At 43.6% G+C, this 18,068-nt stretch overlaps 1 protein-coding gene across 1 annotated transcript in view; it reads left to right on the forward strand.

Annotated features, from left to right (window-relative positions):
- Positions 1-18,068, forward strand: part of LOC146861608 (contactin-associated protein-like 5) — a 1,183,739-nt gene that overhangs the window by 468,741 nt on the left and 696,930 nt on the right. The window contains exons 5-6 of the mRNA XM_085646457.1: positions 10,019-10,222; positions 13,573-13,757. Coding sequence (XP_085502583.1) covers positions 10,019-10,222; positions 13,573-13,757 — 389 coding nt within the window. The remainder of the gene's footprint in view (positions 1-10,018; positions 10,223-13,572; positions 13,758-18,068) is intronic.

Genomic DNA, 18,068 nt, shown 5'->3' on the forward strand with positions numbered 1-18,068 from the left:
AGTTCTATCATGCACTCTAAACTCCCCGGCGCACCTTTGTCTGGCTTGACCAATGTTTCAGTAGGATTTTCTGGCGCCCCAGTTCCTTATCCGGTTTCTTGTCCTTTGCCCCTTTCTATTAGTCCCTGTGAATTGGAGGCTCCCCTTATTCTAACGACGGGCTGTGGCGAAAATCTGTTGGGTTTGGACTTGTTGAAAAGATTGCATGCGACATTACATTGTTCTCCTTCGGGAGTACATCTTACGGTGGGTAAGAAAGTGATTTCCCCCATGTATCTGTCTAAGGATCGCCTTCCACTGGAACTGCGTTATCTCCCTGATACACTTTGGGCTACAGGTCCCAATGATGTTGGTCTCTTGCAGATTCCACCCTACGTTGTTACCCTTAAGTTGAATGCTAAATTACCTAGCATTCCCCAGTACAAAATTTCCAGTGATGGCGAAAGAGCTCTTTTAGCGATTATCTATGATTTGGTTGAGAAAGGTGTGGTTGAAGAAACGGGAGGTAATGTGTGTAACAGTCCTGTTCTGCCTGTCCTTAAGCGTACTGACTCTTCTCAGCCACCTGTGTATCGGTTTGTGATCGACCTTCAAGAGGTCAATAAGATCGTTGTGCCACAGTTTCCTGTTGTCCCGGACATTACTGCTTTATTGACTATGATCCCTGCCTCAGCTGCTTGGTTTTCTGTTATTGATCTGAAGAACGCTTTCTTCAGTATTCCGATTGCTGAGGAAAGTAGGGATATTTTTGGCTTCCCTTCCGGTTTAAGCGCGCTCCTCAAGGTTATTGTGAGAGTCCCTCCATTTACAGTCAGGCTTTGAAAACTCAGCTTGATACTCTTGCATTGCCTTCTGGTGTTACTCTTATCCAGTATGTTGATGATCTGTTGGTTGCTGCTGATGATGAAGAGATGTGTAAAGAAGTTACTCTTTCTTTGTTGCGACACCTGTCTGACCTTCATCATAAAGTGTCCCCTTCGAAGTTGCAGTATTGCCGCCAAGAAGTGACCTACTTAGGTCATCTCTTGTCGAAGGAAGGAAGGCGATTGACCCCAGAGCGTATTCAAGCGATTGCCCAAATGACTATGCCATGCACACAGAGAGAGGTGCGTGCCTTCTTAGGTATCACCTCGTATTGTAGACAGTGGATTCCGGATTTTTCTTTGCTAGCGAAACCTTTGTTGGCACTTACTCTTAAGGACACACCACACCCTCTTCCTTGTTCTGACGAATGTCAGAAGAGTTTTTCCGAATTGCGTGATGCATTGTGTTCTGCTCCGGTGTTGGGTACCCCCGACTACAGTAAACCTTTTACACTTTATGTACACAAGAGAGAAGGTTGTGTGTTGTCAGTGTTGACGCAACAATTTGGAGACAAGCAGCGCCCATGTGCGTATTTTTCAGCTACTTTAGATCCGGTAGCTAGGGCGTTGCCTAGTTGTCTAAGAGCTACAGCGGCAGCGGCTGTTTCTATCCGACAGTCTGCTGGTTTGGTATTGGATAATACATTGATTGTGATGATCCCACATGCAGTGTATACCCTATTGAATAGAACGAGGACTCACCATCTTACCAGTGCACGTTTGTCAGGTTATGAGTTGACGCTTTTGGCTAGCCATGTGCACATCAAGCGGTGCAACACATTGAATGCAGCTACATTGTTGCCGATTTTTGTAGAGACAGATGCTCAGGAACAGCATGACTGTTTTCTCCGGACAGAGGAGGAAACGAAGGTAGAGTTGATCTGAAAGATACTGCTCTTTCGAATCCTGATGGTACCCTATGGGTAGATGGTTCGTGCTTTAAGCTTCCAAATGGAGAGACGACTGCAGCATATGCTGTCACAACTTTGCACACGATTGTTGAAACAGCACGTATTGCACAGAATTCAGCGCAAGCAGCGGAGTTGATAGCATTGACTAGAGCTTGTGTGTCGTCAAAAGGAAGGAGAGTGAATGTTTATACTGATAGCCAATACGCATTTGGCGTGGCTCACAGTTTTGGTCGCTTGTGGAAAGAGAGAGGATTTCTTTCTTCCCATGGTACGAAAATTCAGCATGGACAATTAGTGAGTGAACTTCTTGAATCACTTACTTTGCCGACCCAGATTGCGATAGTGAAGTGTAGTGCGCATAAGAAGGTTACGGATGATGTGGGTCAAGGGAATGCGTTTGCAGATGAAGTAGCGAGAGAAACAGCGAAAGATGTGACGAGCCGGATGTATGTTGCAGGTCCTGCCAGATGGGTTGTGGAAGGAGGAATGTGTGAAGATACAACAGAAAGTGTGAAGATGATTCAGGCAGAAGCTACTGAGAAAGAATTGAGTATGTGGAGAGAGAGTACGGGAATGTTGGATTCAACAGGCTGTTGGGTTGAGTTGTCAGAGCACCAGCGATGGTTGTTGCCGGATGCATATGTGCTTCCGGTGTTTACTATGGCTCATGGGTTGGCTCACATTAGTTCAAAAGGGATATGTAAGTTGTTGGCACCGGTATGGCAGAATGGTGGAATTCCTGAGTGTGCTGAGAGTTTAGTTAAACACTGCATGATTTGCTTGATGCATAATCCTGGAAAGGGAACCCCAACTCCAGCGGGTCATTTTGCTCCTCCAACGTATCCGTTCGAGGTGCTGCAAATAGACTATATTCATATGGAAAGATGCAATAACTTGAAGTATGTTCTTGTGGTTGTTTGTGCCTTTTCCAGATGGATAGAGGCCTACCCCCTAAAGGATAATACTGCCTTGTCTACAGCCAAGGTTTTGCTCAAAGAATTCTTTCCCAGATATGGCTTGCCGAGGATGGTATGGAGTGATAATGGAAGTGAATTCGTGGGTCAGATTATGAAGAAAGTATGTGCGGGTCTGGGTATGAAACAGAAATTTCACGCTGCGAATCACCCCCAGTCAGCAGGCCTGGTCGAGTGCTATAATGGCACTCTGAAGCTGAAGTTGGCCAAGGTGCAAGCGAGCTCTGGTCTTACATGGCCCGATGCCTTACCATTGGCACTTTTGTCCACGAGAACGACAGTACATTCTCGCGTGGGACTTAGCCCATACGAGATTGTTTTTGGACACCCGGCGAATGTCTGGGATGTGCCGAGGCCTAAGAAGTACAGTGATATGGAGTACCCTATGTTGGTTGACTACTTACATGATTTGACTGCTAAATTGCGTGTTCTTCACCAACAGGTCCATGACACTTTGCCTTTAGTTTCTGTAGACGCAGGCCACACGATTCAACCTGGCGACTGGGTTCTAACCAAGAATTTCCAGAGGTCAAAGAACTTGGAACCAAGATGGACCGGTCCATACCAAGTCCTGTTATCAACTCGGACTGCTATTAAGGTGTTCGGCAAGAAAAACTGGGTACATGGTACCCATTGTAAGAAGATACCTTTGCCCTTACCGTACGATAAGTGGGTCCGGGAAGGTGTTGCCGATTCCGAGAGTGAAAGGGTTGCGAGATTTGTACCTTTTAGCGATGCACATCTGGAATGGACTCAGTCAGAACGTGCGGATGATAAAGTCTTGCAAGAAGCTGTGCCGCCGTGTTTGAGACTTGATACTACGCACCCAGAGACACTCTTTCAGGATCAAACTGTGCCTGGTAAAGAACGCTACAACTTAAGGTCTAAAAAGGACAAATAAAATTTGAATTTTTTTGTGAATTACACTCTTTCAGACAAGAGACTATTTTTCTTTTTCTTTTTCGAACCACCATCCGGGTTCAGCTGCAGGGTCGCGGTATAAGAACTTAAGGGGTGGCCCACGTATTGACGAAAGAGCTGCGGTTCTAGGGACGTCTAGGACGCCTGGACGCACACTTGAGTGAAGAAGGAAAATTGCCGCGAGCAGTACGTTAGAGGATGGAGTCTGTTGTAACTGAAAGAGATGTTGAGAGAATAGATCTTAAGACAAGATTTTGTACATTGATACATAGCAAATTTTTTATAATATTGTGCTTTTTAATGTTTTTAAGTATCACATTAGCTTGTGTGGGTTGGACTGTCTATGCTACACAACAGACATCTGCACCCACCTCCCAACCTATGCTTTCTTTCACTACTGTTTCTTTGCACCAGTTTTATACGTTGCCTGAACATGAACAGACAAGGAGATCAGAATTTGTCAACAACTCGTTTATACAGTTGTTGCATCAGCATCAGTTAGTAGTAAATACCACTAATTGTTGGGTTTGTGGTCTTATGCCTCATACAACAGATAAAGGTATGCCATATTTGGTTTTGCCTTTTTCTTTTAATGGGTCTGTGTGGGCTTTTCAGACCATGTTTATCTATGCAAATGAGGTACGCCCCTTACGTTCCCTTAAAGATAACTCGAGCAATAGTGCCTTAATAAGGGGAATAGTAGCTATGATTCAAGATATTGATGCATATAATGCTATCCCTAAGGATGAGGTGCAGGCTTACGTTGGTTGGAACGTGACTGGATATAGTACCAGTTTGACAGAGAAGGAGAGACTAAAAAAGTCTCCCCCTATTTGGATTGTACCCCACCAAGGCCACTTTTGTTTTCAAGGTAATGGTCAGAATCCGAAAGCCCAGCTAGGTAAGAGTGTGTGTGCTCAAACCTATGTCTATTAATATCGGACTTCTCCACCGTTTGTGACAGCTAAAGGCACATATTTTGTTTGTCATGACAGAGCCTACACATGGTTGCCACCTGATGTTTCAGGAACGTGTTATGTGGCGTTTCTACTTGCCCCTACATACACTACTGCTTCAGACTATCATAGAACAAGATATGGTAGAGGTGTCTTCAATAAGGAAGATACCGCAGCACACGAATTAGGAGATTTCTTCAAGGGCTTCTTGCCCTTTTGGGGTCCTATGATCAATAGTAGGCATATTCGACAGCTTGTCCGCGTTGTTGAAGCTACTATTAATGAGACAGCAGGTGCTCTTAGTAATGTTACAGCTGAGCTTCAAGCGGACCGCCTTATGACTTTGCAGAACCGTATGGTATTAGACATCATACTTGCAGATCAAGGAGGAGTATGTAAATTGATTGGATCCAGTTGCTGTGTTTACATATCAGATAATGCCCCTACAGTGTACCAAGCCATCTCTAGGTTGTATAAAATCTCTGAGTCTATCCATGTAGACGGAGGAGACTGGTCATTGACGGGATGGTTTTGGGGACTGCTGTCCAAATGGGGATGGAAGATTTTGATATTCCTTGGTATGGTTTTAACCATCCTTTTCTCTTGTTGTCTTTGCATACAGTGTGGTCCCGCCATTTGTAGTCTTTGTGCTACTATGTGTGTTCGGAGACCTGTCCCGAGAGAAGTAGAGAATAATAAGATGATGCTACAGCAACACCTTGATGGCCTAATGAATATCGACATAGACCTAGATTCAGATTAACATAAGTCTTAGGTTATTGCCTACGTAATGGCAAAAAGAGGGTCTGAGGTTCTGTAATTCTCGAGTCTGACTCCATTTTGTTCTGTGCCACCATTTTGTGTTGCCCTCACGTAGGCCTGTGAAGGTAGCCTGGCGGATAAAGTGGCCTGGCCTTCTTAGTTCATGTATACATTAACTAGGTTTCTTTTTTACTCTGAAATGAACTGTAAGAAACTGACCTCTGCACCTGAAACTGACCCCGCAAAGCCAATTTCCCTGATCGATCTTTGTCTGAGATTGCCAATCAATGTTCAGGACAACGTTAACTTTTAGTTTCCTTGACCATTCCTTATCTTGTTCAGCATCTGTTACCATTTCTTTTTTTATGTTTCTTCATTACATGGGTTATGCTTTCAATTATAGGTTTGTCCGGCTTGTGGAGATTGAATTTGGGACATTCCTAATAATTAACTTTTGTGTTGGGATACTGTAAATTGAGTTTTTGTTATGTGACACTTTGTTTGAAAATGTACCTTATTGGCTAGAATTTTGTGCAGTGGGTGTACATTTATAATGTGAATATTGGGTATAAAAGGAGATGTCTCGCATTAGTAAAATGAGCAGTCTCCTGAGAATTTACACCGTGATGTATTTCTAGGATCACTGTTACTAGCTGCAGCTAATAAACTTGGTCTCTGATGCCATCCCGAAGTATTCCATGTCTCTGTATACCAAGACAGGTGAACTCGAAGATCTTAGGCATGCCCCTGACGCTGCTGGGTTAAACCCCGGTTCTTCACTGCCCCCAGCCTACACTGCGGTCGAATAGGTCACACACAATTTTGAATTCATTTGATTTATTAATGGCTGACTTGATGTCATTGTAAAGGCCTTAACACAGACTGCATCCCCATTCAGCCCAGGTGCCACTAAGTCTGTTCCCCGAGACCCATGGACACTTTCTGGTTGGACTTTGGTGGTGAATGAGTCCATGGACTTAGGGTTGTCATCTCCATCATGTCAGTGATACTGACTTTGTGGCGAAAAGGATGCCGTGGCATTCCACTCCTCCATTTGCTGCTTCTGGACTGCTTCCACCCTCTGCACCATGCCCTGGAGGACACCTTCCACAGTCCCCCACAACCCTTTACGACATCCACCTCGCCCATTGATGGGAACCCGCTTAGATCACATGGCCCATCTGACTGCACCGCAAGTCAGCATCCCGTGGCTGGGTGCCTGTGCGGACTGCTGTGCATTCGGGGCCACTAACTCTGTGCTGGTCAGGCCTGGGACCCCTTCTTCTGAGATATTGGATGGCCACTGAGGCGATGGTCTTGGGGTCATCAACGCTATGTGTCTGTGGGCCTGCGCTGTCCGCAGCCTCCGGCCTCAACGCGGCCCACCAGGGTCCACATATAGAATCGAGTCCAGGACATCGCATCACCGCAGGAGGCACACGCCACCACCGCAAGGACCACCTCCAACCGCCATCTGCCAGAGTCGAAATGGTGGTCCTGACAGACTTACAGAGTTGCTCACACCTGTCGTGGATGCCATAATTTGCCTGATACCCTGCTCAGCACTCCAGGTGCCACTGTCTCTGCAACTCACAGACACTTCTGTTTGCTCATTGTGTGCCCTCTGGACTTGCCCAGGCTACCTCCATGATGCTCCGCAGTTGTCCCTGTAATGCTGGTGTTGTCTGTTTCTGTATTCATTGTGTTCACTGTTGTGTTTGTTGCCAGCACCAACAACTCCCTGAGGGCTGGCTTGCACTCACCTCACACACATCCAGCACAGGCATCACTTTACATGTGGCCCTGCCAATAAAGGGGCCGGGTGCACGTGCCCGTAGCCAGTTTGACATAATATCTGTGTGTTTCCATGTGGTCTTGCTGCATGCATGAGGGCCCTGGGCCCTATGACATTACATTGTGCTGTGTACAGCGGACGCAGACATGTCACCACAGGCAGCGGGTTAGAGCTTGGACATGTAGCTTTGTCGTCACCCACTCAATTCATAAGGGAAGTGGACTGTGCCATCGTACGCAGAGACAGCGTGGGTGTGTGACTGATATGTGCGTGCCCCTGGGCGGGGTTCTGTACTGGGAATGTGCATCTCTATGTGTCTCTATGGCAGTGTGGGTCTCCTTTGTGGGGTGTAGGTGGTCCCTGAAGGGTAATGGACACCCACGTATGTGTTCTAGTTGTGCCACCTCCTTTTGGTGTGCTGACACCTGGCATTGGTGTGCCATGTGTGGTTCGGTGAAGTGTTGTGTGCCAGCCATGCCTGTGGATGCTTCATGCTGTATGGTCTGTTGCAGGGACTGGGTTCTCCTCTAAGTAGTTTGCTTGCCCAGGCCCTGGTGGTGGGTTGCGTGGGATGTCCATGGGCTGTTGTAGTGCGTCGGTGTCGAAGGTGTGGTGGTCGGTTCTGGCATCACTGATGGGTTGTCTGATGTGACCTGCTGGATGTGTTGTTTGTCCCTCTGCAATGTGGAGGGGAGATGCATGTTGTCATTGTGTTGACATTTATGTTGGCGCATTGTTCTTGTAGACATGCAGACTGTGTGGCAATGTACATCATGACTGTGTGGGCGGTGCAGGCAATTTGAGTTGGGACAGTGGACATTTGGACTACATGACTGATGTGAGGTTGTACCCGTACATATGCATCTCACAGTTCCCTGCTCTGTGCAAGGTGGCCTGTTTGTGCGCATGGGCGGACCCAGTTGTGTCCCCTGTTCTGCAGTGTCAGTGTTGCACTTTGTGCCACATTGTCCTGGGATGTGCTGTGATTGCTATGTGTGTGTGCTGCAGTGTGCCACGGGGATGGGGGACATATCCCTGGGTAATTGTGGTTGTGCAGTGTGCTACACATCGTTGCGCATGTTTGCCATTGTGCCCATCTCCCCCCCATCCTCCCAGTCCCTTATAGATCCTCACCCTGTTGTTGTTGTGTCAGGTCCCCACATCCTTGCATGGTCTCCACACTGATGACTAGCCTCCATTTCCTCCAGCTCCTCCTGTGGTGCAGGACTCCCACCGCCGGTCGCCATTGCTGCCTTCCTGTTGGCAGCGGCTTTGTGCCTGGTTTAGGCTTCAATGTCATGCCAGTGCCTCTTGGCCTCCTCCATTGGCCTCGTCGACACTCCGTCTGCATTCTGGATAGTCTGATTGTGGGTCAGTTGCTGATAGTGTACTGTCACCTCCGTTACGCTGGTCTTGTTTTCCTGCGGTCTGCACCCTGTCTTCCTCTCCCTCTTCTCCTTGGCCTTCCCCAAGCCCGTTGTTCCTTGCTGGTGGTCTGTGGGGCTTGTGGGGTTCGCATTGGAATCTGTGCTGGGTCAGGGTGCATCCATGTTGCTACACACCTTGGATTCTGTCTGGTGTGTTGTTTTTGTTGCTTTTATGGTGCATTTCCCCACCTGACGCGTGGGATTTGCTGGCCTTCCGCTGGTTTTCGCGGCTTTTTGTATCGCGATTGGCCTCATCGCAGCTTTTATGGCATTCGTGTTTTGCATTTTTGCAGCATGATGTTGATTTTTGCGCAGCCATTTGGCACATTATCTGGTGACTATCGCATGGTACCACCGCGTTGTGAATACTTGGTTAACGCGGTGTAATTTTCCCACGATAGGCTGTGATGTTGAAAGTTGCATTATGCTACTCTTGCTGTAGTTATCACACGTTCTTGATAATATACCCCCAAGACTTCGATGCCTTCACTTGCTCCATCCAAGATACTTTTTCAGTATGCCCTGCGTGGGTCCCATAGCTGGCCTGCCCTCCATCATGATTGCCCTGAACTTGGGATTTACCCCGGCTAGTGTGACCTCCAGTAACCTTTTGGTGCTATTGATTTCTAAGCACTGTTTTCAGATTTAAAATTGAAAAATTCACATCTTGAGTTCTATGTATTGGATGTTTGTTGTTTTGGTCTTGTTTTACTCAAATAAATATTCTTTATTTTACTTAACTGGTGTGGAGACCTTTTTTGGTGCTTTCACTGTGTTACTGAAATTAATGTGTGCACAAATGCTTTGCACATTGCCTCTGAAGTCAAGCCTGGCTGTTCTGTGCCAAGCTACCAGAGGGTGAACAAGCGTTAAGTTAGGTTATGTATCCAACTATCCCTTACTACGATTACAGTCCCTACTTGGACAGGGTGCATACCTCTGACCCAATTTCTAACATACTTCTATAGTTACATATACATATAAGTTAACTCCTAAGTTCATATTGTCTATCAGCATTGCAAGATCTGTTTTCAAGCAACAATGATTTGTATGATCAAGGTCAAAGGGAATTGGCCAGATAAAGTATTGTCATGTTCGTATTTGAGGATGGAATACAGATTCAATCAATACTTTAGAAGTTACATTCAAATCAATTCTGGTGGCTGTAAAACAATATAAAAACACAAGTGAATTTATGACTATTAGAAATATGAGATATTATTGGCTTGCAGTAGAGATAGCTTATTGCACATCATATGCATGCACCTCAGAACATGTACACGGCCCATCCAGAAAGTACTGAAGTTCCAAGTATATAATGAAACAAAAAGCCTTCAATGTAAAATAATCTTTACATTCCCATGGATCTTTTAGCGTGGTTTTAACATTTTCTCCATCCATACGCACAGAATCGGATGTTGCTGATTTTGATGGAAGAAGCTACCTCCTGTACAGGTTCAACCAGAAACAGATGAGCACCGTACGGGATATATTCTCACTAAAATTCAAGAGTATGGAGGGCAATGGAGTATTGTTTTCTGGAGAGGGACAGCGCGGGGACTTTATATTGCTTCATCTTCAGAAAGGTCGCCTGACACTGGACATTAACTTAGGTAAGAGGTTTCTATAAGTTACAATGTTTTGTCACCATGGATAAGATAACAATTTTCATTGTAGAATGCAATAATGTAATAATGCAGGATTATATATGGTTAATTATCACCAATGAAACAGTTTTCCACTGCAGAGTTCCTCATGACATCAAATAGACAATGAGATCCAAGGCAAATTGTGTATGACATGCACTTAGAACCGTCAAGGAAATGATTACATCTTATTATCTTATTGATATTTACCCATTAACACTTGTATGTTATGTATGACCGCCACGAGCACCCTACTGTAAAATGATCCCATAGACCTGATGTGCATCAGGAGAAAAGTCATGGATGAGCCACCCACAGTACCCTCCATCACTACCCTTCAGCTGCAACAATGACCTTTTTATGGTCTGGCTTGAGAGCACAGCTGTCAAAAGACAGAGGGCCTTATTTATGAGGCATTGCAACAGTTTTGCGCTGCTGTTGCATCACTTTTTGTGATGCACTGGCGGCGTAAAAGATGTCCCCTGTTGTGCCCTATTTACAAAGTGATAAATCTAAGCAGATGTGTCACTTTGTAAAATCCTGCACTACATTATACCTGTGTCAGGTATAATGTATGCAGTGGGGGCCTTCCCACGCAGGTAAGACTCGTAGAAGTGACACAGTGAAATGTATAAGAATTCACTGCGCCACTTCTAGAAAACACCGCGTCAAAACCTTATGCCTGCCTCATGGCAGGCGTAAGACTGACGCAAGCCCTTTCACATGGGGCTTGACCCATGTGAAAGGACACATTACTGGAGTTGCGTCTATTTTCAGACGCACCCCAGCATTGCATCACTTTTGCACCTACAGATACGTCAGAAATACTGACGTATCTGTAACTCTTTACGACGATGTGTCCTACAGTAAACATGACACATACATCATGTCGCAAAAAGGGTGCAACGAAAATTGACGCATCTCTGTTTTCACGCAGCGATGCGTAACTTTTCATAAATGAGGCCCAAATTATGTGAGCATTACTAGAGAGGCGCTTTGGCTCCGTCCACATGTTGGGAGCCAGGAGTACATGTTTTGATTGGGCAGAAGTTGTGTGCTTGCACACAAAAAGTGCTTGCCCTCCAGGCAGCTGTGATCATTTGAATTATTTATCCAGGTGCCTAAGCTTGAATGTTCAGGGGCACACACATGACATTTGGAATGCTATTAAAGTGTCTTAGATAACTAGATAATTTAGGTTGTTTTCCTCTGGCAGCAGCACAGATGGAAGTAGGGCAGTCAAAAACCTACATGGATTTTTAAGTCTGACTTGAAATTGCAACTGTCACTTGACTTTTTAACGTACACCAATATTATTTTAGACTTATTTGCTTCAACACAAATACACATCTATTCTGATTATACCTACTTGTAATGCTTCATATTACTATACAACATTCCCTTAAAGTCAGACCTACTGGGATTACCAATGCTTGTTCAGTCTACTTACCACTCACAGTAACTCACTCTCAAATATAAAAAAAAAGCTTGTGTTCTGCACTTCTCTGTGACTCCAATGACAGCACATATCTGGCGCTCACCCAAGTAGTTAAAACATGAATACACTGACCCCATACCTGACATGGCATAAACTGTCAAAATATGTGTATGCTTCAGGTGGAAAATAGTTCACTGTGGCGATCTGTGTGTAGTTTGCAATTGTCTTATGAAATAAATGTTACCATTTCTGAACTTAACAGCTCTAATTTCATAAACGAAGAATGGCATGAGACTCAAGTGTCACTGTGTGAATTCAATCTTTTGACTTGCATGCTCCCAATATCTCTCTTCTGCAGGTGAAGAAGCCCCCATGAGTTATTATGGGAAGATTAAAACACCTGAGATATTGGTCTTTATCTCTCTCACACATGCACATGTAGAAGCTTATCCTGCTGAGCAACGTTAGTGTGCTATTAACTTGAGACCTATATTTCACACATACATCTCTGGAGCTGGTACCTTAGACAACCCAGATATTATACACCACTTGGGAGCAAATTTACTAATATTTCATGCAAGGCAACGCAGCAAGGCAACACGCATAGAATGAAGAAGCACTGATGCGAAATAAGGATTCTCTTCCTTGTTGCACATCTCTGTGGTAGGAACACCATTTTAGAGCAATCCCAGGTTTTCTGCCTTTAGTAAATCGAAAACTGCGCCAAATTCCATGGGTAGAGGCATGGGGAAGTCAACGCTTCAACTATGGAATGCCTACCACAAAGAAATGTAACAGAATGTGGTTCAAGCTGCTGTGTTGCATTACATTTCTTTACAAAGTCATGCTAGGTAGCTCAAAAAGAACCTTGAGTGGATTTTTGAATCTTATTTAAGGATTTGTGTTGCCTTGTGGTGACTTGAGGCACACAGAAACAATGTTATTCCTTAGAATCTGGGCCTTGGTATCTGTCACTGCAGGTTGCATAGCCGTGCCTCTGAAGGCTACACTGAGCTGTCATTGTTGAATTGAAACAATGGGCCTCAATATTAGACACCTTCCTGCATTTATTACTGTAGCACATAATTGTAACTTATAATGCTCAGAACCTGACACTTGGATACATTGAGACAGATGTCTGTAGGAAGAACATTAACTCCATTGGTTGGCTCACTGCAAGGTAGATCATGCATTGCTCTCTAACATGCTCAGAGAACTTCTGCTCACCCTCTCTTTGAAGCTTATTGTTTAGCCGTTCCTTCTACCATGCAAACTATCTCTCCCTCCCAGCATTCCTTCTTTACTTATAAACCAGCCGGTCTTTCCTAGGAATGTTGAAAAGCTTTTCCTGGCTATTATTTACAGGATTCGTCCAGCCTTTATTTTTCAATGATAATTTTTTCTTTAATCTTGAATTTCTCTGTAATGAACAGACTTTCACTGATAATTAGATGACAGATGAGGGTCAGGGTATACTGAAGGGAGAATTTCGAAGGGTCGCAATATTGTGACCAGAATATAGAAGGACAACATTTCGCTAGATACACGTATACAGATTTTCTATACCTAAATCCACATATATATACATTGGTGATAAATATCTTTCTGTCTTCAAGGAATGTAGATGTGGAGTTAAGAATAGTAAAAACATAATTCCCTCTCTGCACTTACCTCTTTGATATTTTTTGCTTTGGCATTCTGTTCACGATATTGTGACTCTTCGAAATTCTGCCTTCGATAATCCCTAGCACAATCAGATTATATACTCACACACATATAAAACAGTGAATACGTTGCATTATCAAGTGATATATTAGTCCTTTTAAATGTGAGATTTTTCTTCTGCTCCCTGTCACAATCTATTTCTATATTTCTGCAGGTGAATCCAAGCCACACTTCAGTAACAGCCACACCTCAGTAACCCTTGGAAGTCTGTTGGATGACCAGCACTGGCATTCAGTTCTGATCGAAAGATTCAACAAGCAGGTGAACTTCACCGTGGACAAACAAACACAGCAGTTTCAAACTAAAGGGGAAGCCAATCATTTGAATATTGCATATGAGGTATGGACAAATTATTAACTTTACTTTTCAAGATTAGCCTTAAAAGAACATCCTGAAGCAGTGTGACAACAAACACTGGAATCTTTCAAGAATAAGCATTTCTAATAATTTTTTACTGAAAGGCTCAGCATTTTGCTGAGCACTTAGCAGAGACTAAGGCATTGATTCTGAGTTGACCTGAGAAGTAGATGTTATTTATAAAACCCAATAAAATCTGAATCCTCAAGGTTTTTAATTTATCAAGAGAGATAAATAGCACCTAGTCCAGGTTTGTAGGGAATCCTATGCAGATTTCAGTGCTTACCACACCACTATCTACATGTTATGGTAAATAGAGTATTGTTTTCCCCTGTTATAGTCGGGACAGGTTTGGCCTGCCTAAATTTAATGAAGGGTAAGATATTTAATGGATCCTGTAATTACAGGATTCAATAAATATCACCTAAATCAGAATTCCAACACCTACGTAAACAGGGGTTTGCGCAGGGGGTGGTAAAATGCCAACCAATCTGGAAGCAGGCCTTTAAACGAATGGACCTCTTTTGGCTCAGCCCTAGAAATGATGTTCCTTCAGTGTAGTGTCTCACATCGATGGTTTTACAAATGAATCAGAGATTCAAGTCAGTCGGCAATAATCATCTTTAAAATCATCCTTCTGTTTCAACATTTTCAAGGTTTGGGAATTATTAAACATCATTTGAGATGTGCTGTACACCTTAATATACCAGTGATCCGATTATAATAAAGTAAAGATATGGCAGCTTTGCGGTCAATTTCACACTTGCCTTCAAAATCAATCTCATCGCCAACGCACAGGCAGAAAACTCCTCTCAGCATGTCAAAACCATTTGGTATTTGTCTTCTGCTCTGGAAGGGTGCATCTTCAAATATAAACTGATGCTGAGCAAGACCAAAACAAAGTGATACCCAGTAAGCATTTTACTCAGCCCACGTTGGTGACTCCACAGTTGGCTTAGAGAGCTACAACAGGCAAATAGGGATTTTTAAATCGGATTGGCTGTCTTGCATCAGGGTAGCTTAGGATGTTGCCTCCACTGACTTCATGAACTGTCGGCTCACCTACCAAGGCCTCAGTGAGGCACTAGCTCTCTTAATATCTTGGTGTGTCTTTTTTGCCTTAGGATTAAAAAAAAGAGAGAACGATAGAAGAGATGAGAAACGAATGCCCTTCACTGTATTTTCGAAAAGAAGCCCCTCCTCTAGATATGTATCACTAGATGAAACACATCTCCAGAGTGCTCTGCATGTCATCCAACAACCAACTAGGCTGCATTTTATAATAAATCTGAGGTGGTTAATAACATTGATTCTAAGTGGACTGTTGTTGTGGAATCTTTAAATCAAGTAGGTGTAAAAGTCTCCTCGACTGAAGCTCAGCATGAAGAAGCTGAAAGTTGCGTCTTTCAAATATAAGCCAAGTCTGAGGAGAATCAGGTGCAAATTTTACATCAAGGACAAGAAAATTCAAGATCTTAAAACATATTGCAAAAGGATTACAAAAATGAGGAATGAAAAAATACTATCAAAGCGCTAACAAAAGTAAAATAATAAGATTAACTGGAGGGTTGGAAGCAGGACAATCAATGAGGCATTATATGTCAGCAATATTGCAAAGATGTTCAGGGGGATGTAATTGAGGAAATAATGACTCATAAATTTGAAAGAAGCCTTGCAGGGAAGCCACAAAAAGAAAAGTAACAATGCAGGCAATCACAGAATATCAGTGACTACATTACGGAAGAAAATAATTTAGGAAATGAGAATTCCAAAATATCGATAGATAAAATTGAAGATGTTCAGAAATGAAAGAATTCATACACACACAAAACACCAATTTCTTAACTATCCCACTCCAGCACAAGACATCTATTTTCCTTTGCCTTTTCACTATAAAAAACAATTGTCATTGCAGTTGTATGCTCCTTTCCCGGTCACACTCTGCAGGACACACATGAAATATACTAGTACTTTCATGGTCTGGTTTTGAGCGAGAGAAAAGTGACACCATTCCACTTGAAATAGGCCACATGTCACTAGACACCTCCAGCTTGCGACAATTTCCTTCCTTTGCTTTTTTGCTTTAGAAAAAAATTGCTATTGCTATCTGACATGTTCCAGCAAGTAACATGGAATTCAATTCCCTAGAACTACTCCAAAATACTGGCATTAGTTTGCTGCCCCTTCTTTGGGACAAGGGTTTGTGCAGATCTAGCAAACTTGCTGCAGTTGGAAATTTGAATCTTAGTGACATATTCTGCAGTGAAATGAGTAATCATGGAAATGGCTATCTAAGGCTGCAACACACTTCACAAAACATGCTGCAACAACCCTAAAATGGGCTCTGCCTTGGTCGCATAGGCACATCCACAGCAATGACTTTCAGTGGACTAAAACACACCATTGGTATAAATGCTACTGCAAATGAAGGTTCTCCAATGTTAGAGTGGACAGTATTAGTATAGGGTACTCTGCTGATGGGTATAAGTGGTCATCCTGTTAGACCAGCCAGTCTTAGGGTGGCCTACTCCTCCATTTTTCACTGATCTCGTTTTAGTGAGCCTCAGGGAACTATGGTCCAGATGTGAGACCCTTTTTTGCGGCCGCAAATGGGAGATCATCCCGTTTGCGGCCGCAAAAAAGGGTAACAGCATGTACAAATGCTATTTTGCAAGTCACTGACTCACAAAATAGCATTTGCGACTCTCGCAATTTGGAATGGGCGTCCCTTCCTAATTGCGAGTCAACATATTATGTACAAATGTTTTGCGGTTCTTCCCCTTTGTGAGTATGTGGGAAAATACTTTTTAAAAGCAGGCAGTTGTCCCAGAGACCACTGCCTGCCCTTAAAAAAATGAATCTGGAAAGTTTCATTTTTCTTTTTTAAATGCATCCCGTTTTCATTTAAGGAAAACGGGCTGCATTTACTGCAGAGACATGCTGGTCTGCTGACCTGAGCAGGCCAATACCCCTTGGAGGGCTGGCATTCCCAATGGGCTCGCAAATTGCAAGAGGCTCATTAATATTACTGAGCCTCGCAATTTGCGAGCCCATTGGGAAAAGCAAAACAGTGTAATAACACTGTTATACATTTCATTTAGCGCCTCACAATTTGCGACTCGCAATGAGTCGCAAATTATGAGGCGCTAAATGAAAGGGTTGTACATCTGGCCCTATGCACCTTACAACTGATATCCAGTGCTAAGGTGTGCATGCTCTCTCTTTTAAATAGGGTAACACAAGCTTACACACAATTGGCATATTTCATTTACCTGTAAGTCCTTAGTAAATTGGTACTACATGTACCCAGGGCCTGTAAAGTAAATGCTATTAGTGGGCTTGCAGCACTGATTGTGCCACCCACTTAAGTAGCCCTTTAACCATGTCTCAGGCCTAGCATTGCAGAGCCTGTGTGTACAGTATACACTGACATACCGACCTTGTAAAATAAACAATTTGCCAGGCCCAAACCTTCCCTTTTTCTGCATATAAGTCATCCCTAAGGTAGGCACTGGACAACCCAGAGGACAAGGTGTTTATGTATTTAACAGGCACAAAAATATTTTTAAGTTTTACATGTCCTGGTATTAAAAAACTTTCAAAATATTTTTTTACAACTGCAAGTACTAGCTATCCCATAGGATGACATTGAGATTACCTTTTTTGCATTTTATAAATGTAATTTCAAATTGAAATAAATGCTTCAATTCTGGTGTCTCTGGAATCACAATTTAAAATCCAAACTTATTGTGAAATTGGATTTTAAATTGCAATTCTGAAAATACCACTTTAAGGAAATTAGCATTTTCTTGCTTTTGCTACTTGGTGGCTTTAGCCTGCCTCTGATCACATGACTGGGGGTAGCTGGCCGCTGGGCTTTGTGGATTCCTCTTACACAGCCACACATAATTGGAGTTTAGGTTTGTATCAATAAACCATCTCTGGCAGGACGGGAGGGAGGAGCTGGTCACAGTATCACTTACACTTAAATGGATGTGTCTTGTCCACATGCAAAGTAATGTATACAACCCTGTAGTGAGTCTGGAGCCAGGGCAGGAAGCGAGGACATCCATGCACTTCAAAGGCATGTCTTTGAAGTCTTCCCACTTCAGAGTCACCACTGGGTATAAGTACAGACCTCAGACACCACCACTTTAGTACACTTCTCGACCTGTAGATACACTGCCAGGAAGAAGGACTGCTGTGCTGCTGAAGGACTGCCGCTTTTCTGGACTGCTGCTTTGCTGTGCTGATGTGCTGCCTGCTGCCCTCTTGCCTGACTGAGGACTGGAT

This window comes from Triturus cristatus, chromosome 3_1 (genome assembly GCF_964204655.1).
Source record: "Triturus cristatus chromosome 3_1, aTriCri1.1, whole genome shotgun sequence".
Lineage (NCBI taxonomy): Eukaryota > Metazoa > Chordata > Amphibia > Caudata > Salamandridae > Triturus > Triturus cristatus.